At 38.8% G+C, this 22,452-nt stretch overlaps 1 protein-coding gene across 7 annotated transcripts in view; it reads right to left on the bottom strand.

Moving 5' to 3' along the window:
- NBEA (neurobeachin) overlaps positions 1–22,452 on the bottom strand; it is a 448,073-nt gene that overhangs the window by 158,174 nt on the left and 267,447 nt on the right. For all 7 annotated transcript variants that reach the window (XM_038761708.1, XM_038761703.1, XM_038761704.1 and 4 more), the window contains 2 exons: positions 21,673–21,797; positions 5,807–5,950 (listed from right to left, as the gene is read on the bottom strand). In XM_038761708.1, coding sequence (XP_038617636.1) covers positions 5,807–5,950; positions 21,673–21,797 — 269 coding nt within the window. The remainder of the gene's footprint in view (positions 1–5,806; positions 5,951–21,672; positions 21,798–22,452) is intronic.

Genomic DNA, 22,452 nt, shown 5'->3' with positions numbered 1-22,452 from the left:
AAACATTTTAGACATATTGAAATGTTTCCTTAATAAACCTGCATTTCAATAAAGGTATCATTAGAGCAGATCTATTATTACCTACTTTCTATGTAAGGATGAAAGCAAGACTGAAAAACATCATCTGTAGTGGCTCAAGTATTGCTTTTTTCTTTGATTAAATGGGGAAAAAATGCAGATTCACTTTTGGGTGATGTAACATTACGAGGAAAATGCTTAAAAGCATTCTTTTGAGAAAAAAAAACTGCCCACAACACTGTGCCTCTTTGAAAGTAAAAATTAAATGTTCAAAAAGCAAAATGCTATATTTCAAAAGAGGGTATTTCTGACAATTTTACCATATATGAAACTACTTATCTCAAGTAGGAAATACATATTTTTAGCAGATGACTGAATTTATATTATATATATTTATATCAAAGAGTTCAGCTTTTTCACCATCTGTTTTAACAAAAGTCTTAATATATAAGAGATTCACAGTCTGTTGAAAAAGCTAAATCATTATTCGATCCGGTCAGTCATGTTCGTAATAAGCTTGCTTTTACATTTTTGGACACCTTGAAGAGTAAGTTAACTCTTTCTCCAATATGGAAAGCAAATTTTGGATTGTACACATAGACAAAATAATATTTTTTCAACTGTTGCAGAAACAGGTAAGGCTGGATAAATTTAAAAATCCATAAATTTAATGGATTTCGGGGATCCCGAACTTCTTATTAGGAAATCTGAAAATGGATGATTCTGGAACTAGTTCTGATGATTTTAGGGGCATATATATTCTTTAATAAAGCTCTTAAAATGAAAAGTTTGTTATCCTGTTGCTTTTCAAGGCAAAGGTTGCCAGTTGTCCCCAAAACTTGCATACTGTGTGTGGTTTGGATTGCTATTTAGTCAATATAATTTAACACTCGTCCTTTTCCATCACTTTATTTACATATATTGTGCAGGAAAGGGGTTGTTAAAATTCAGAGCATTTTAAATAATTTTTTTTAAAGTGTACATTTTTGTTAACTAGGTTTAGCCTGGATTCAGTAAGATTTCTGCAGTACACAAAATCTTGCATATATTTATTTACGGGGAGTGAGAGGTGGTGGGAGGGGCTGAAGAAATGGTAAAGTTTTATTACTGGCAGTATGTAAGATTTCTAAAATTCAGTTTGAAATTTATATATATAAATATAGCTCTTGTTAGAACTAGGGTGGGAGAATGTGGTTTTCCAACTTTAGAACTTTGTGGGTTCTAAGTTTCAAACTGAACTTGAACCCTTTGGGGATAGAATTTATTACTGGCAAAACAACTTCCTGATTCAAAGGAAAAAAAAAGGCTTATAAAAAGACTCATAAGGCTTGTTGGACATCAAATAGCTTTTACTAAACAACATTTTGATGAGTTAAGTGTGAGTGAGTCAGGAACACATGGATTAAATTTCCCTTGAAATACACATGGGTTTAAAAATTAAGGGGAAAGTACTTGGCGAAATGCATTTGGGGTTTTAGTGAACCCAAAGTGCTTGAAAAATGGTTGAAGATATTTTTCATAATACAAAACATTTTGGGTTGCCTCACTTCTGCTTTGAATCTGTAGTTGAAAATATCACTCAGCATAAAAAAATGTTTACACATTTATTCACCTAAGCAATATTAAACTGTGAAGTAGTATATTTTGAGTTAATGTGCTCTTTACTCTTCCTTTGGGTCCCAAGAAACTCCTATTATCTTAGTGTTCTACTCCATGGCAATTTCCCTCTTAGCTTTGGAGATTCATTCCTTCCATTCTAGGTTTGTCTTGACTATTGATTTTTCAAATCCCTTGCTCTATATTCAGCTTCTGTCTGGTCATTTTTCCCTTCTTTTCCAAAACACACTTGGTTATACAAAGGTTCGGTACCCTGGGGGACAGAATCGAAGAGCTATCAATAAAATGCAGCTCTCCTGATTCTATATGAGAAAAGCATATGGCTGAACACTGCTTCCAACACTACCTCATTTTCCTCCATGACGTCAAATGCCAGGATTTTACTTCAGCTCAAGTAATGTTGTATTTGAAGAGCTCTCTGTATGCTCAGAAATTGTGCAGGTGGGACAGGGACAGAATGGAGACCTGCCCAGTGAGCCGGGCTCACCGAAGCCTCAGGGCTGCCAATGCCATGGAACTGGCAACTTTTACCATCCTATCAACTCCTTCAACCTTCCATATATGCCCGACCATCAACCTCCCAACCTTCAAAACCTTATTAAAATATCATCTCCTTATTAAGGTCACATCTCCTCCAAGAGGCCTTCCCCTATTAAGCCCTGTTTTCCCCAACTCCCTCTCCCTTCTGCTTTGTCTGTGCACTTGGATCTGTGCCCTTTGGGCACTTGATATTCACCCCACTCTCAGTCCCACGGCTCTTATGGACAAATTGCATTACTGTCCATCTCCCCCTCTAGACTGCAGGCTTATTGTGGTCAATCGTATTTATCAAGCGCTTACTGTGTGCAGGGCACTGTACTAAGCCGGTGTGGATATGTGCAAATTAGTTTGGACACGGGCCCTGTTCCACCTGGGCTCACAATCTCAATTCCCATTTTACAGATAAGGTGACTGAGGAACAGAGAAATGAAGTGACTTGCCCAAAGTCACAGAGTAGACAAGTGGCAGAGCCGGGATTACAACCCAGGCCATGCTCTATCTACTACGCCATACTCCTTCCCTATCTGTATCTCCTTCTAATAATAATAAATAATAATAATGGCATTTATTAAGTGCTTACTATGTGCATAGCACTGTTCTAAGCACTGGGGAGGTTACAAGGTGATCAGGTTGTCTCACATGGGGCTCACAGCCTTAGTCCCCATTTTACAGATGAGGGAACTGAGGCACAGAGAAGTGAAGTGACTTGCCCAAAGTCACAAAGCTGACAGTTGGCAGAGCCGGGATTTGAACCCATGACCTCTGACTCCAAAGCCCGTGCTCTTTCCACTGATCCACGCTGCTTCTCTAGCTAGACTGTACAGTGTTTCTAGACTGTAAACTCATTGTGGATAGGGAACATGTCTACCGACTCTGTTGCACTGTACTCTCCCAAGCGTTTAGTACAATTCTCTGCAGACAGTAAGCACTCAATAAATAGTACTGATTAACTGAATTGTTGAATGGTGAATGAAGGAGATGGTGGGAAGGAGAGCATCAGGGAAGATCAGTAGGGAATGGAAACAGAATGCCAGCAGCACTAGAATGAGTGATCAGAAAATACTAATGATGGATTAGTTTTCTCTAGATGAACAAGTATTATTTCTTTGTAGCAAAATAATTGATGCCAGAGGAAAGTCAGGAAAATTTCTGGTGTAGGCTATATTTGTTTTTACTTTTTTATTTTTAGGGTACAGTGATGTGACATTATGCTTCTGTTCTTGCATAATAATAATAATAATAATAATGATAGCACTTTTTAAGCACTTACTATGTGCAAAGCACTGTTCTAAGCGCTGGGGTAGGTACAAGGTGATCAGGTTGTCCCAAGTGGTGCTCAGTCTTAATCCTTATTTTACAGATGAGGTAACAGGCACAGAGAAGTTACTTGTGACTAGCCCAAAGTCACACAGCTGACGAGTGGCAGAGCTGGGATTAGAACCCACGATCTCTGACTCCCAAACCCGTGCTCTTTTCACTAAACCACGCTGCATGACTTGCTCTCATATCCATCACATGCCCCTGGGGTGGGGACTATGAATTGTACTTCCCAAGCACTTAGTACAGTGCTCTGCACCCAGTAAGCACTCAAAAAATATAACTGAATGAATTAATTGCTTCCTTACTCTACTTTAGGAGAATCTCTCTCAGGTAAGGGACTGTGGGACAGGGACTGTGTCTGACCTGATTAATTTGTATCTACCCCAGCACTTAATACAGTGTTTTGCACATATTAAGAACTTTCACAAATACCACAGTGACCATTCTTGGTCATTCAGGTTCTAGACAATGGCATCTAATGAAGATTTAACCAGTACCTTTCTGAGGAAGTACTTCAAGATCTAATTTTAGGGGCGGCTGGCCCCATCCCTAAAACTAACCTGAGGCTAGTTCTGAGTGAGTGTCAATAGCACCCGGTAATTATGTGCTAACACGTTCAATTCAGAGTTGGCTGCAGGGACAGAATAGAGGTGTGCCACTCAAAAAGCTAATTCCCCTTCTTAACCACCCTCTTCCCACACCCCATTTGGGGTTAAGGACTATCTAGGGCCACATTTTAGCTCTGAACCGCTAAACCTTGGTAATGGTAACTCAATCACTAAAACCGTATAATGTTTGCATTTGTTTGTGAGCACGAGCAGCTATTTTGGGGCGGTGGACCTTCACCGGACCCTGGGTCGTCATTATCCATCCAACCCAACCTGAACAGTTAAAAAGCATTTGTTCTGGCCCTAATGTGCCAGTGAATTAATTTTGCATAACATTCCAAAGAGCCAAACTAAACAAGGTCACTACCAGAGCCTTTAATCCCTGGAACAACTGGTAAATAATAATAATAATAATGGTATTTGTTAAGCGCTTACTATGTGCAAAACACTGTTGTAAGCGCTGGAATAGTAATGATGGTATTTGTTATGTGCTTACTATGTGCTAAGCACTGTTCTAAGCGCTGGGGTAATTATAATAATAATAATGGCATTTATTAAGTGCTTACTATGTGCAAAGCACTGTTCTAAGCGCTGGGGAGTTTACAAGGTGATCAGGTTGTTCCACGGGGGGCTCACAGTCTTAATCCCCATTTTACAGATAAGGTAACAGGCACAGAGAAGTTAAGTGGCTTGCCCAAAGTCACACAGCTGACAAGTGGCGGAGCTGACATTCGAACCCACGACTCTGACTCCCAAGCCCGTGCTCTTTTCACAAAGCCACACTGCTTTTAAGTGGGCATCACATGTTATAATTATCATTTTGTGAAAAGAGAATAAGACAGAATAGTTGGAGTCATGCAATATACTTGCATCACCCACCATCCCAATTTACCTCATTTTTGCATGTAACACAATTCAGAATTCCTTAAAGTACCAGAACCCATACTGGGGTTTGTGTATATGCGTGCATTTGTCAGTATTAAAGCAATTCCAGATGAGATCCAATTTTACCACGTGGGTACTCCTCTCCTCAAATGTGTCAGCAACAGCACTAAAATTTACTTCTTTGTGGGATACGCTGGGGTTTTATGATCCTGGGATTGGGAATTCCCACAATACCAAACCTACACAAACACATACACAAATATACTCACATACATCACACCCAAAGACCTTATTGACCAGATATATGAGATTTATATTTTGACCAAACTAAGCAGGGCCACACCCTGAAGGTGCCTAGTGAAATCTGGAAGACAGAAACAGCGGAGCAAAGAGCAGTCCACAAAGCACACCCGAAAAATACAAAAGGAAACAGATAAACACTACTTTACCTGAGACCTGTTTCCCAGACAATCCCCCTACTCAGGAGACATTTCTCCATGGCTGCCCGGTCCTTCCCTTGTCCTTTTCCCTCTCCCACGTGCTTCCCCTATCTCTGATGTGAGGTGCTGACACAGGACCAAAGGATCATGTCCGTTTGCAGAGGAGAGCTGAATTATGCAATAAGTTGGAACATTATCTGTACTTTTCCCTTGGATGGGCCAGGCAGGACCCCGCACTTCCCACTTTCCAGTTCTCTGGAAAACTCATCCTTCCAGTGTTGGTCAATTCAGAGCCACCCTCGACAATGAGATTTACCTGTTCAAATGCACGGTCTCAAATATGCACTAATATGTGCTACCAATATATAAGAACATTACCTGCAAGATTGTCAATTTCTTTCTCCTGTAGTAGGCTGACTGCATCATCATCTCCTTCGAGCATAAGCTCAGTTTCAGCGTTCTGATTCACGACCGCTTGGCTTCTGAAAGTTTTCTTTGACTTGACTACATCTTCTTCTGTGCCTGGTTTAAAACAAACAAAAAAAGAACCTCTCCAGTTTCCACATTAAGGTCGGGTCTCTTATAATAGCATTTCATTTGAAAAGAAGACATTCTAAACTGATATTGTATTCACCTAGTAAAAACTCAAGAGATTAATTTGGTCATCGTAATTGTGCCAACCTACTTTTCCTGTGAATAATGGTTCTTATAATCACAAAGTACATTTATGAAGGAAGGGCACCTTGATCAATTACATCCTTGCAATGCCAAATGACCTGGAGTTGGCACCACAAAACTATCACAGAGAGGGAGACTTCTATGTAAATTCTGATTCAGATCAGTGCCAAAACCCGTCTGTGGAAGTTAAATATGTTTCCTTTCCTCCCCTCCTAGACTCCTGTTTACCCCAATGTCTTCTAAACAGATGGTCTGACTTTATTTCACCTCTTTCTCCAGGTTGGGCCTGCAAGCGACTGAAAGTCATTTGAGGTCTTCACTTTTGCTAGTCTTTACCTCCCACAGCTTCACATCCATCATCTTCCCGGCATCACTGCTTTCCAACAGGCCCATCTCCCCAACCTCCTTTTATCTTTATCTCACTTCCCCGCCTCTCGGATTGTATCCCACTGCTCAACAACACTTTTCTCCTCACTCAAAACTCTTTCTTGCCTCAGTACCTTTGTACCTCATTATCCCATCCCTATCTCAAGGCCGCTCTCCACTCACGCCTCATTCTCCATCAGCAACTAGAATCACTCCCCTCAATCAATCAATCAATCATATTTATTGAGCGCTTACTGTGCACAGAGCACTGTACTAAGCGCTTGGGAAGTACAAGTTGGCAACATATAGAGACAGCCTCCATCCTTCTTCGCATCCCCCACATCTGACTTCCCTGCCATTTCTTATCCTGGGTTAGGCCATACCCGATCAATCAATGATATTTATTGAGCCTCACCTCCCTGCTCTTCCCTCTCTTTTTCTAGCACCTCAAGGAGCCGCTTCAAATGAGGTAGTTAGCTTACTTCTTGCCATGATTTTGGCCATAAGGCTAAGGCCTTAAAGAAAACTGGTCTCTTCACTTTAAGCAGTCACTGTGACAATGGCTGAGAACGAAGTAGCAGTGGCAGCAGAAGAGGCAGTGGTCACTGTCACTGCAAATACATTTTCAACTGGCCACTTATAGCAAGAGGGCCACACTGAGAATCACTGATTATGCTTTCTAAAAGTTTAAAATGGTTGCTCAAACAGCTCTTTCCTTAACTAAGAATAAGGCTAATTTTAGTTTTCAAAAGTAATGTTTCCTTCTTAGTCTGAATAAAATATGAAGGTCTTAACTACTCTTGAAATTACTGAATTAAAAAAAAAATCAGAAATCTAGCAGGTTAACACAGGTCAAATTTATGTCTCTTTTACCCTAGTGTACATCACTGGTCAATATACCACTTTACCAGTTTCAATCTTAGCAACCGTGCCAGTGAAACTGGAACAGTGCATATTGCAAGCAGTGGGAAATGAAATTTTCTAAATTAACCTTTTCTCCAGTGAACAGTTCATACTTAGCCATTCATCTTGATCGTTCACAATTAATGTAATCTAAGCAAAGCCATCTTTTCCAGCACATTTCTTTAATTTTAATTATAAAAAACTCCCAAAGTCTACTTGAGATCACCATTATGTGGAAAATGGGGACTATTACATCCTATAAAGTAGATAGCAGAGTTTATTAATCAATGGCATTTACTGACTGCTCACAACCTGCAGAGCACTGTACAGTAAAACAATTAGCAGGCACGTTCCCTGTCCAAAATGAGCTTAAAGTCTACAGGAGGAGACATAAATTAATATAAATGAATAATTTATAACATATAATTTAAAGATATATACATAAGAGCTTATTTTAGTGAATTAGAGGTAAGGCGATTTATACTGACTTGTGTTTCATTTTTAGATTATAGTGGAGTCAGAATTCCTTCCTGATTTGTGGCCACTGAAAAAGCCTTACTGTGGGCTGATCTCGTTTCAGACCCAAGAATTAAATTTTAAGTATGTTCCCTTCTCATCACGGGGAATTCCAGCCTCTGAGGGAAACACTTGTTTATCAGTGTGGATAACCCTGCCAAATTAGAGACTCATCCCGTCAAACCTCAATCAGTTTGCAATCCACCAGGACATGGGGAAATGTTTCAATTGGTTCTGGGGAGTAAAAACCAAAATGTATTGACAAAAGAAAGGCAGCAGAAGAAACTGAATCAGATATATTTGGGGAATCATAATTTATATCCATCTTTTAAAAAAATCATAACAGTTCTACAGCCATAAAGCATTTATCGAAAAGAAATATAGCAAACTCATCATCAAACTGAAATATTCTCCCCCAGCTGTTCCTTAAATTTATCACTATGCTGATAGGAGAGTTCCTGAGTTTTGCTCTTTCTACAGCAGACATTTATCTAAATGAAAGTGTATGAGACTCAGAGTTGCCTTTCAATCACTATATCCTTTATGAATTAGAGTTCCATTTATCAAAATTACAAACAAGAAGTAAGGTCTCAAAGGGCTGCCTCATTACAAGGCTTGTAAACACTGTCCTTACAAAGGAATGGTTTAACACCCAACAAATCAAAAACTGATTGGGAAGAGAATTTATTTGAGATCATCTATCTTCAGAAGGCATACGGGCCTGAGTGCACTTCTTGGCCTCTCTTCCCATTCATCAAGAAATTAACAAGCCAATACTGAGATCTCCTTGGATCTGAAATATGAGTTACGCTTTAAAATCACACATCACAAGTATTTTATTTTAAAATGAAAACTTCCATGGGCTAAAACAAACAAAACCCCTTTTCAAAATGACGTTTAAATAGCATTGACGCATTGCTGGAAATCATATGAAAAGTATAACTGAAATCATTTCTGGACACATTTTGCAGAATTCTTAATATAGTATGTCAGTTCACTGGAGTTATTTATATCCAAGACAAATACTACTATAAATCTTGTAAAATCAAAGAGTTCTTGCTTTTTATAAGGCTTTTCTCGAGCCAATTATTTTTTTTAGAAAGGTAGAATGGAGTAAATAATGAAGTTCCTGTGACTAAAAACCTCAAATGCAGAGTTTCCAATGGACCCTCACAGGAGAGGTCCATAGATGAACTATGGAAACAAAAGTGGTACAAATAACAAGCATTTGAATGAAAAGGACTTGACTTCTGATTTAACTCTGGTGTCTAAAATTCACAACCATACTACTTTATAGTACTTCATTCTATCAAATGAGCACTTTGGAATTTTATCTTTCCAACTAAAGCTGCAGCTTTTTGTAGTGCTGGCAAGTGGGTACTATTTGCTCATGAATCTTACTACACATTTGGATTTGGTACAGACTTGTCTTCTGATAAATTTACCCCTTTAATACCCTCCAAACTGTAAAGGGTATACCATATCTTCAATAATTTTCTGATGTTTTTCAAATAATATTTTCAAGCTTCCTTTGGAAGAACACATTTACCAGAGGTTAGTATTCTTTCTAACAATTAGATCAGCGCTTAGAACAGTGCTTTGCACACAGTAAGCGCTTAACAAATGCCATCATCATCATCATCTCAAATATACCTTAGTGTCTGTCTCTCTTTCTCTCCCCTTCCCTCCCTCACCGAACTTGATAGAAAGGACTATCCAAAGCATATGTGTTGTCCAACCCATCTATAACTACATACACCCAGAATAGACTATATAAATGAACAAATGATACTTCTGCTATTTTGTAATTCTTTGACAATCTTGTATTTGAATTTTATGTAACTACTGATTTATTTATTTATTTTACTTGTACATATCTATTCTATTTATTTTATTTTGTTAGTATGTTTGGTTTTGTTCTCTGTCTCCCCCTTTTAGACTGTAAGCCCACTGTTGGGTAGGGACTGTCTCTATATGTTGCCAACTTGTACTTCCCAAACGCTTAGTACAGTGCTCTGCACACAGTAAGCGCTCAATACGATTGATTGATTGATTAAATGGTTTCTCCAATTAAAGTGGACAATGAAGTAGGTGATTCGAGTTGAAAGCATCTGCTAAATCCAAATCTAAAAAAAATTGGAAAACTTTTGAAAATTACTTTTAAATACAAAGCAACTATAATCTGTGGTCCATTATTCGAGGTTCTCTAAAAATCTTTGGGGTGAAGGGAACAAAGAGCAAGTGAAATTTTCCAATTTAAATTTTTCCAGTAAAAGGTACATATTCAGTTGTGTCTATTGCTAACAATTAGTTAAGACAGTCTTTTCAAGCACATTTCTTTCATTTTAGTTATAAAATAAAATACTTCCTTTAATCCAACTCTAGTTGAGATTTTTGTTATAAGAAAAAAGGGTGACTACTGCTTCCTACAAAGCAGATACCACATCTTACTTAAGTGAACAGAAGACAAGGCTATTTTATACAGAGAGTTTTCTTTCATCTTTGCAAAGGGTTGGCAGAATTGAAAGTTAACCTCATTTTAGTGTTACCTAAATGTACTGACAGGAAATTCTAAAGTTTCCAAACATCTGGAAATCAGTTTCAGGAGACAGTGCTTCGATTTTTTTTTGTAGAACTTTTTCCCATATACAATATTTTACAACTTCATGTGGATTATTAAGAGTATTTTGACAACTAAAAGCTATTGCAATTCACTTTGTTAAAAAGAATCACAGCACTTAAATATAAATATTTTCTTTTTTTAGAGAAAAGTTTTAGTAATTTCCTTAGAAAGTTTTTAGCAATATTTTCCATTGAATACACTGCTTTTGTTATTTAGAAATTCTGAAACATATTTAGTTCTCATTTTAAAATATAAGCACTTTAGGTTAATTTCCTCTCAAATGATTACATCATACGTGCCAACATAAGGCTATGCAGGAGAGATAAAAAGCAATTATTAAAATTGCAATGCAAGCTGTACATTATTAGAAAACGTAATCTTTTATTGTGTCAGTAATAATCATTACAATTCTAAGCAGATCTGAGATGAAAGAATTTTTTAGATTATATATAGATCCAACAGTAAAATCTTTCTTTCAGAGATATTTATGCTGAGCCTTAATGTATATATGTAAGATAACTGCAGTAGATAAACACAATAAAACATAAGCTTCACTGCCCATACAATCTTCTACCCTTCAGTGATTCTTTTTTCCTGCAAGACATTAAATCCACAATATAATTAAAGGATGTGCCTAAAATCTCTGTGGCATGGGCATAGAATTCCTTTTTCTGGGAAAACCAACCAGTGTTGGCTCCACTAAACTAGCTGAAGGCACTCCTTGCCACTTAAAAATCAGCTGAAGACTTAAAATCAGTATTAATGTTGTATATTGGAGTCTATTTTTGAAGAAAACAGATTTTTTAATAAATGTCAGAGTGGTAGCTTGGCTTTCACCAAAGAATAAAAGCACATGCAACAGGAGAAAGGACGATAAACATTCCTGATCTCTTTCCCTTTCTTCTATCCCATGCGCTAACCCTCGTTATTGCCTTTTGATGTGTGGCAGGATTCTTTATTGTCCACGTATAGCTTGTTACAAAATCAACAACTTATGTCTGGCCCTAAGTGAAATAGCTGTATTACAAGAAATAAGGCATTACATAAACATCTTGGTTGGTTTCCACAGGTTGAATAAAGCGGAAGACTGAACAATGTGGACATCACAACAATCTTTTCCTCAACAGCAGGTTTCGTTAGGTTTTTTTTTTTTTGCTTGAATTAAACAGATAATTGCCTCTTCTCGACTGTAGCCTTTCTAAGTAAATACAACCTTGGGTTACTAAGATGAACTGAATTTACCCTGAAAATTTAACTTGAGAAATTCCAATGTACTTCAAAAAGGTCAATCCTCCTCATAACAAATCACAGATGAAACAGTCAATTGAAGCATAAAATTATTTTAGTATCAAATTCACAGTACTTTTAAAATATTCAGATAAATTAAAGTTACTGCTTTTAAATCTGAAGGATTGCTTTGTCTTTGGAACAAAAGTGTTGCACTGCCTTAAATAAGAATAATAGTTCAAGTGGCGCAGCAACCTGGAAAACTAGAAATGAATAACATTTGAGGCTTGAAATGAGTTAATATTCTAAGAACTAATCAGGCTATGTAAATAGAAGTTATCCTTGAAAACCTTTTATTAAAGGTTGGATAATAAGAGAGTAAACTAGCTACATCATACCAACAGTTACTGTTCAGTGAAAAAGGACATCAAGGACACTTGCAAGTAAAAGAACTGGATCAATATTAACGCGATTTTCATTTCATGCTTCCCCAGCTCCAGTAAGCTGACAATATACTCCGATTATGTGAACTGCCTGTGAGGACCATAGCAAAGGTTATTAGAGCAAAAGGGGGAAATGGAAAGCACTTTTTATATTGACAGGCCTGCTAATAGAGTATACTGATTTTCAAAGCTATGCAATACATTTTCACAATTTGGTTCTGACAGCAAAAAAGGGGATTTCATTTATTCCTAATTCAAAAATATTCATATGTAAGCAAGATTTCTTATGGCAGATCACCACAGAGGATGTTCATAAACAACAGTGCTTTTATTGATAGAAAAACACAATTAAAAAGGGAGAGAGAAAATGACTGAATTTAAATGAAATACTATATAAATACAAAGTGTCAATGTAATAATTTTCCTAATAGAGTGAATGTAAAATGCATTCTATACCTTTTAAAGGAAATTTGATAAGCCCGCTTTTTCATGAATGCATACAACAGTAAATGGGCAATCTTTCTATATTTAGTATTGGATGAAAATTTCACGGGATTGGTAAGATTTGATTAATTCTGAGGTTGGAGCACTTAAAACTATCATGTTTTATTGGAAAAAAACCCACATTCCCCATCTTTAGTTTTAATATAAAACAGAGCAATTAAATAAAAACTACAAAATGAGAGCTTCCTAGACTAAGCCCTTATTTCCCCTTACTGCCCTGCCCTTGAACCTGGCTGTATACCTCTTAAGCAGTTTGTTAGTTACCCCAGCATCACCATACAAATGTAAATATTCTTATACTCTCTGATTTCCCCTACCACTGATTTAATGCCTAGCCCCTGCACTGTAACCTTCTTAGAGGCAGGGATCATATCTACCAACTCTGGTGCAGTGTACTTTCCCAAGCACTTAATACAGTGTTTAGCACACATTACGCTCTCAATAACTCAAAAAAGACTTGAAATGGGAAAATTCTTACGGAGCAAAATTTAATTTGCAGTACCACTGACTAATAAGCTTGAAGGAACATGATATACACCATCCTGCCCCGTGACTACAATAAAAACCAAAAACCGAATGCTGTCACTGAATTCTGCCTCTGAATGGATGCATTGACTGACAAAGTAAAAACAAAAAACAAAAAACCCCAAACCAAACAAAAACAAAAATACAAGCCCAGCAGGCTCATTAGGAAGCTGATGTATGTCACCAATATTAACAATTTTTGATCTGACGGATGATAGATTTTGGAAGCATTTATCTACTTTTATGGTTGCATACTATGATGATGCTATCATTGTTAATGTATATAACGGGATCTTTAGTAATACTGAGATGTGTTTCAATCACTTTTCACATGAAGGTGAACAGACAGGGGGGCTCAACAACAACCAACATACTCCAGATGCTAGAAGCAGCATTCCCTCTGGTTTATTTTGGAAGAACACTATTTTTTCTCCAAACTTTTTCTATGATTGTCCTCAAACACAATGTTCTTGCTATTTACAATATTTACAATAAGCAAGTTATGAGAGTTTCAAATGACTGCACTTTCCCTGGAATTCCTTCATGGATTATTACACTGTACTCTCCCATGTGGTTAATACAGTGCTCCACACACAGTAAGAGCTCAATAAATATGACTGATTGATATGGGCAGGTATTTCCCCTGTAACCTAGTTGGAAATCTGGTGACGAAGCCTACAATCCAGCGAGGATACTTAGTTTTGAAAGGAAATGTAAAGAAACTTTGATGTGGCAAATTAACTCAAATGCAACCTAACGGTCACAGTCTTCCCAGACTCGGTGGGGTGGGATGACTCAGTTTCTCCACATGTTCCAAATATCTGTATGAAGAAACTGCCTCTCGCATTAGGCCCCATGTTCATTTAACTAAATTTAAAAACAGGAAAAATGAAAGGCAAGAGTGCTATATGGGAAGCAGCATGGCCTAGTGGAAAGAGCACAGGCCTGAGAGTCAGAGGACTTGGGTCTTTATCCTGGCTCTGCCACGTGCTTGCTGGGTGACCCTGGGTAAGTCACTTTATTTTGACTCAGTTTCCTCAACTGTAAAATGCAGATTCAATACCTGGTCACCCTCCAACTTGGACTGTGAGCCCCAAGAAGGATAGGGACTGTGTCTGGTCTAACTTGCATCTACCACAGTATTTGGCACATAGTAAGTGCTTAACAAATGCTATTATGATTACTAGTGTACAGTCAGAGAAATGACCTATAAAACCCTTTCAGACAGGTCCTGTTTAAAGCTAGCACGGAAAATGCAGGGGAGGAAAGTACAAAAACAAAATAAACAAAAACAAAAAACCTATAAGATCCGGGGAGCAAAGGGACTGGTTTGCTTATATTTCCTAAAGGCCACTGGAACCTGCTGGGAGGAGTTTGACTCAGCAGTCAATAGTGGAAGAGCTCCCCAAAATTGGGCTGAGCTGAATTTTCCTTGTGGATACCATTCAAGGAAGCATCAGTTTTCTTTTCTGTTTTGACTCCTGCTGGATGACGCTTCCCTGTACCCTATTCTGTTCCGGCCTGAGTCTCTGCTAGAAGAAGTTTACCATGTGTTGAGGAAGTTTTCTCTCTCCTTACACTACGCCTGGGGTAAGGGAGGCTACGATGACCTAATTTGGGGTTATTTCATCTTAAGCCTGTTCCACGATCTCCTCCAAGCAAAGGCCTTAGACCATCTGCTCTATCCATGCACTTCCAAGCACAGGGTGGATAGCTGAGAGAAGCAGCATGGCTTGGTGGAAAGAGCACAGTCTACGGAGTCAGAAGATGTGGGTTCTAATCCCGGCTCCACCACTTGTCTGCTGCGTGACCTTGGGCCTTTAACTTGACCTTTAACTTCTCTGTGCCTCAGTTACCTCATCTATAAAATGAGGATTAAGACTGAGATCCCCACTTGGGACAACCTGATTATCCTGTATCTAGCCCAGTGTTTAGAACAGTGCTTGGCACGTAGTAAGCGCTTAACAAATTCCCTAACTATTTTTCTTTGTATTCTCGAGATAATCTCTGGGACTACAGTGGCAAACACTCAGTTTATTCTGTTGATATTACTTCTAGTTCAATTAGACATAATTTGACGAAGTTATTAATCAGAGCCCACTGAAGGGAGGGTGCTGGCCGTAGTGGGGAGCCATCACCTCATCTCCCACTCCCTTCTGCATCGCCCTAACTTGTTCCCTTTGCTCTTCCCCCCACCACCCCCCACCAGCCCTACAGCACTTTTATATAGATATCTATCTATATCTATCTATCTATATAGATAGATATAGATAGATATCTATATATATTTGTAATTGTATTTACTTGTATTGACGTCTGTCTCCCTCATTCGAGACTGCAAGCTCGTTGTGGGCAGGGAATGCCACTGTTTATTGTTGAAGTGTACTTTCCCAAGCATTTAGTACAGTGCTCTGTACAAAAAAGCACTCAAATGTGATTGAAGGAATGAATACGCTGGCCTGGGGGACATAAAGGGGGGAAAAAGGGGAGGCAGCAGAGATGGTGAGAGAGAGAACTGAGGAGAGCTCAGTTCTGCTGACTCTCTACAGATTTTCCACCTCTCCTCTCAAAGTTCCTTCAAGACTATCTTAATCTGTTTTCTTTTCCCAGGCCTGGGGAATAAGCTCATTGGTTAGTATCTCCTGACATCTGCACAAGAGTTTCCAATAACCAGTCAACATCATTACTGAGTTACTCTGCCTAAGTCATTCATTGTTGGTGATGGTAATAACATATACTTTTTTAAAAAAAGAACTTGTTTTGAAGTTTATGATTAGCATAACACATCCAAAGATATTTCAATTGATTATGAACACTTTGGTGAAATATAGCCCTGGTATCAAAAGCATTTAACAAGCCTGGGGATTAAAAAGAGCAAGAAAACTAATCATTACTTGAGAATTTCTTGAAAAAAATTTTTTTTTAAATTGCAGCTACCAGTCGATCCAATACAAGCTCAAATGTGGGGCTGAAAATTGATTACCACTTCCATTTATTGAAGTCTCCTAAAAAAGTTGGTATACTAGAAACAGCTGGATGATTAAATATTTTTTTTTTAAACTTGGATATGATGGTACTCAAAGTCTCTTAGTGTTGATTTCTCCCAAGCGCTTTGTACAGTGCCCTGCATACAGTAAGCACTTCAATACATATGATGGATGGATTTAGCAAGTTGGTTCTTTTATGCCAGCATCCTGAGGAGTTTTCAATAAGTTTAACTGGTGATGGTTTTGGAGTTTTCAATAAGTTTAACTGGTGATGGTTTTTTAGCAATGAGCAGGCATAGTGCAACTGTCAGTATAAATCTGTTTCCTTTTACCTACCATTTTTATATTGGTTTCCTCAAAAAGGTACCCAGCCAAAAATCCCATTTTCTACTACAAAGACTTGCCTTTTCCTGATGTCTGAAAACATGACATTATTACAGTATCCACATATCCACCATCAACACTGATTTCATTCCAGGTTAGTGGGCGAGTGGGTGTTTTTATTAAACAAGGTCCGATCTAGACGGCTACATAAGCTTAGATAAATCAGGTATTAAGCAGACATCTCTGAGGAACCTAAAAACTCCCTCATAGGCTGTCCTCAGCACCCCCTATTATTTACTGCAGAAGAAAGGACTGATTAATTTTGTCATCTTTGCTCTGTTTTTTTACTGGGCTGAAGCCACCTGCCTTCATCTGCAATGCCTGATCAGACCTATTTAAGTTGAAGCCTTTGATCACTGCTGAGCTTGGAGTCTTAGGCTTTGACTAAACACTCCTCTCCTGCAATATTTATGAAAAAACCCTCTAAACGATAAATGACAGTCAAAGGAGATAACAAAAACTAAGGAATATTTTTCACTATCCTTCTATTAGCCAAAATGTGGCCTTCTGAACCAGGGATTCTATGCCATACTTATGTGGTAAATAACAAAAAACAAATATACAAATAGTCATTTTAATTTCTCATAAAGAAATTTAAAAAAAAACTTTCGGGTCAGATAATTTTCCATTTGCCCAATGTAAAATGTAGAGTTTATGAGTTTTCAAAATAATTTTTCTTATATCCCTGTGAATCGTGAGATTCTTTTTAATCATAGGAATTACTAGCTCTGTGGAATGCTACTATTAAGCATAATATCAATATAAAATAAAAAAGAAAATTAAGCATTATGGAAAAAAATTACATGCCTCCAGCATTTCATTAATCACATTCTGCACTAGTGGCTGAAAGTACATGGAAGTTGCACCAAATCCTTTTCACATGACAATCTCATAAATTATTCAACTCATTAGAATCACCAAGAGGGAAAAATAACATCAGTGCTAAGGATGTTTTCCTACAGAAAAAGGTCAATCAGAAGTTTTGATTTTAAAATCTACTGGAGAAAATCTCAGAAGTGTAAATACATCAAGATAAAACCAACCTGTTTTACTTGAACATCTTATAATTCTTGCAAAAACCTCCATGCTACGCGGTGTGGGGTGATCCCGGAGCCTGCTGTCACGAGCAGGGCTCCTGGGAGTGCCCCAGTTTTTGGGTGAGGCCACGTACTAAGAGGACCCCAAAGTAGCCTAAGTTGTCACACTAGTTAGAAACACAGATAAGCAGACTGCATTTCTAGATGATCAATTGATCTGTCAGTGGTATTTATTGAGTGGCCAACCATTTGCTTGGGAGGGCACACCCGAAACGAATGACATGGTTCCAGCCTTCAAGAGGCTTCCAATGAGATGGGGGAAAATAGGCAAATAAGATTAGGAAGAAGAAGAAGAAAGCTATAAGTAGAAGCATGAGCATGTCAGGATGAAATAGCTGAAAGATTAATGCAATGAACAATTGAATAATAATAATAATAATAATGGCACTTATTAAGCGCTTACTAAGTGCAAAGCACTGTTCTAAGCGCTGGGGAGGTTACAAGGTGATCAGGTTGTCCCACGTGGGGCTCACAGTCTTAATCCCAATAGCTGAAAGATTAATGCAATGAACAATTGAATGCACCTATATACTCAAGGGAAGAGATTGGGTGTAGATACACAAGTGGTAAAGGAGACTGGGGTGCTGGGAATTCATCCCGGAACGCTTTTGGAAGAGGTGGAAAGCCTTTTCGGAGGGCTTGGAAAATGGGAAGAGTTGTGGGTGTCTGGCGGATGTATCTGAAGAGGGAAGGAGTTCCAGACTGGAGACAGGTGTGGGTGGCAGATCTTGTCTAGTTGAGTGCGGTTTGTGTTATCAATAGGCATTATACTAAAATATACAAAATCTGTCCTTAACTTCAAAGTGGCAACAAAAAAAATGCGTTTTTGAAAGTCTTCATCCTCTCCAATAACTGCTTTTGTGGGTTTATGGGGTTCCTGGAACTGTCAGTGGAGCTGTTCGATGGGCAAATTGGCAGCTGTCCAGGGCCCACAGCCAACAGAAGTCTAGCGTATACACTCTTAGGAAGGAGCTAGGATGGACTCCTTAACATTACTCTCTCCCATGGCCTACCAGTTGGCTACCCATTACATGCTGGCCTTTAAAAAGCCCCAGTAGCCCCAGAGAGGGACAGGCACATGTAAAGCTCAGGGGGGGGATGCATGCCTGAGAAGGGGGAAACTTTGACTTTGGGAACCCCTAGTTTCTACTGCCCAAGAAGGACTAGTCCTCTGATTTATCTGGGCACTGTGCTTGGTTTGTGGGGGTTGGCAGAATATTGTTTTCATCATTTTACCGGTAACAGACTTCAGAAGGAAAATTGCAAATCTGAAAGAAGGGCAAAATTCTGATCTCTTAAGTTTTAATTCATGGGCTGTGCGATTTAAGGGCATTCTTTGAAGTATTCCCAGAGAACATTAACTGCACCCAAATATATAAAGTATTTCAAACCAAAAATTTCCTTTTAACCACCCCAAAGATACTTCCAGTCTTACTCAAGTACATCATTTAGAACTCTGTCACCAAGCAATCAGCGTCAAGTACTGTAAAACGGTCTCAAAAGGCCTAACACATCATATTAAGGAAATTAAACGTTCAGCAATGGTTAGAAGATGGGCAAACATTCCAGAATTTAGAATTATAGCTAGTTTTAAAGTGTGGTAAATAGCCTATAAAATAAGGACACATAACTGTCCTTTGTATTTGAAGATGATGCTATTGATCTCATTTTCATTAGACTAAAAAAAAAAAAACAACCCGATGTCTTTCAAATTATAACCAGAACTGTAAATGCCACAATTAGGACAGTGGTGGCTTTAAGGTTAATTGGTCCCTGAGCAAGGAGAGTCAATCAGGTACTAAAAAGGCTTAATTTATCATCTGAAACCAACCACCACAGCCTTTTGCTCCTTTTCCTGCAGTAGCAAGGGATAGAGACAGAAACCAATACTACTACTACTGATTATGGTACTAAGTCCATACTATGTGCCAAGCACTGTACTAAGCACCGGGGTAGATACAAGATGATCAGGTCGGACACAGACCCTGTCCCACATGGGACTCGGAGCCTAAGCAGGAGAGAGAACAGGTATTGAATCCCTGTTTAGTAGATGAGGCACAGAGAAATTAAGGGACTTTTCCAAGAACACACAGCAAGCAAGCGGCAGAACTGGGATTAGAACCCTGGTCCTCCAACTCCCAGGTTGGGGCTCTTCCCACTAGGGCACGTCCCTCGAAGATCAGGAATTCTGGGATCTGTGGGGTCTCCCAGGACCGGATCAGCCACCCACTGGAGCCCCAAACCCCCACAGACCTGGGGCCCGCCTTGACAGCTGCTGGATCACTGAGGCGCTTGGTAATCAAAGACTGTTTGCCTGGAGATGAGCGCTGCCTGCTCCACGGTCCATTTAGCTACTTAATAATAATAATAATAATAATAATAATAATAGTATTTGTTAAGCGCTTACTACGTGCAAAGCACTGTTCTAAGCGCTGGGGGGATACAAGGTGATGAGGTTGTCCCACGGGGGGCTCACAGTCTTCCTCCCCATTTGACAGATGAGGGAACTGAGGTGCAGAGAAATGAATAATAATAATAGTAATGGTATTTGTTAAGCGCTATGTGCCAAGCACTAGTCTAAGCACTGGGGGGGATATAAGGTGATCAGGTTGTCCCACATGGGGCTCACACTGGTTTGACAGTGTTTTTCTGAATTGTTCAGTTTGTCATCTATTGTTCTTCACAGCTCACTCTTCTTGTTCCAGGTACCCTATTTTAAACAGTGGCCCCCGCCCTCCCTCCCCAAGGCAGACAGGGTGGTGTCTGAGCTAAACATCTTGTAATTACCTCAATGCTTAGCACATATTAAGCTGCTTAATAAATGCCTCTACCCAACTTCATTCTAATGCTCCTTGGGGACTGTGTTTCTTGCTTCTGTTGCTCTCTCATTTGCTTAGTACTGTCTTCTAGGGATATTCAATAAATCTAATTACTGCTTTTATAAGTAGACTATTCTTCAAATGGACTTGACAAGCAGTGCTCATCCATCCAGATTCCAGTATTGGCCCCACAATCCAAATTTTGGGCTAAAATCACCAAGTATAATAATAATAATAATAATAATGGCATTTGTTAAGCACTTACTATGTGCAAAGCACTGTTCTAAGCGCTGGGGGGTTACAAGAGGATCAAGTTGTCCCAAGTAGGGCTCACAGTCAATCCCCATTTTACAAATGAGGTAACTGAGGCTCAGAGAAGTTAAGTGACTTGCCCAAGGTCACACAGCAGACATGTGGCAGAGCCTGGATTTGAACCCATGACCTCTGACTCCAAAGCCCATGCTTTTTCCACTGAGCCACGCTGCTTCTCTATGTATGTTTAAGTATGTTTACTTACTCTAAGTATGTTTACCTTCCCTTCAGATTCACTGTTTTAAGTGATAATAATAAAAATAATAATAGTACTTGTTAAGCCCTTACTATGTGCCAAACATTATTTTAAAGTTAATCAGGTTGGACAGAGTACCTGTCCCACACGGGGCTCACCCGATCTTACAGATGAGGTAACTGAGGCCCAGAAGTGAAGTGACTTGCCCAAGGTCACACAGCAGACATGTAGCCGAGCCGGGATTAGAACCCAGGTCCTTCTAACTCCCAGGCTCGTGCTCTAAGTGGTAATGCTTCACAGCTTGGTGTCTTGGCAGCAGCAATGGTGCATAGAATCGCCACTGACCGAGACCAAGATTTCACTTCTGGTTTCTGTCTCTCAGTCTTTGAGAAAAGGATATAGTAGAGAAGTATTTGATAACAATCAATGGAGTTAATTCCTCTGACCCGCTAAAGAGAGGTGCTGAGAGGCTCTAAAGGAATTCCTGTATGGTTATCTACTGCCAGAAAATAGCGGTCTTGATGTATGGGGTAGAAGAATAAACAGGTAAAATGTCTTCCAGGCTTTTTTCCCCAGGGCTAATTCTTTAGCCATGGTGAAGCATAAAATATTAAAGGGCTATAACGAAGTAGAAATTTCTGAAAAACTATAATTTGGTACTGACCATATTCCACTGCAGCTTTGAGCAAGGCTTCGGCGTGGGTAGATCCAAATGCATTGCGAACAAATCTCCTCCGTCGGCGGAGATCATCTTCCCAATAATCCAAACGCCAAAAATCATGCAATTGGCTAAGAAAACAGAAGAAAAACAATGAAAAATCAATGCAGTACTTAGGTGCCACTTGAAAATGAAGCCTTTTCTCAAGATAGCTGGTAGCTTTTTCATTTTATTAATATTTTTAAGAAACAGAACATATATATTCGCTCACCTGAATTCATGTGCACACATGTATGCATATACACAAACAAGTAAAATCTTTCAAGGTCAACACATTTTTGTTTTGATATTCAGGCATTAGAAAGCTCACCCTTGCCTCAAAATGTTCTTCTAACAGCTAAAAACATTAATCATCACAAGCCCATTAACAAATGCAGCATCAAATTACAAGTATTAATGGCACAGCTTGCTTTCTTTCACAGTGTTTTTAACAAGGCTTGTAAATCAAAGCATGGACCTCAGTGCAAATAGTTTGCAATTTAATGACTCTGGTCCCTTAGCAGACTGAATTTAGAAATATAAAATATTGCCCACTTGAATTTTGTGGAACTATGATTAAAATAATGTGCTGAAATATTCATCGAAATAATTCCCCACTGCCCCCAGCAACCTGAGAAAATTGCAATTTTATTCATTATTAATAACATTGAATTACAGCTGCAAAAAAATTCCAGCATGTGGTAATTGTCTTGGTAAATTATTATTCCAACATTAACAGAGTCCTTG

This window comes from Tachyglossus aculeatus, chromosome 20, assembly GCF_015852505.1.
Source record: "Tachyglossus aculeatus isolate mTacAcu1 chromosome 20, mTacAcu1.pri, whole genome shotgun sequence".
NCBI lineage: Eukaryota > Metazoa > Chordata > Mammalia > Monotremata > Tachyglossidae > Tachyglossus > Tachyglossus aculeatus.
Note: the sequence above shows the minus strand (reverse complement) of the source record. Positions and strands in the feature narration are given on the sequence as shown.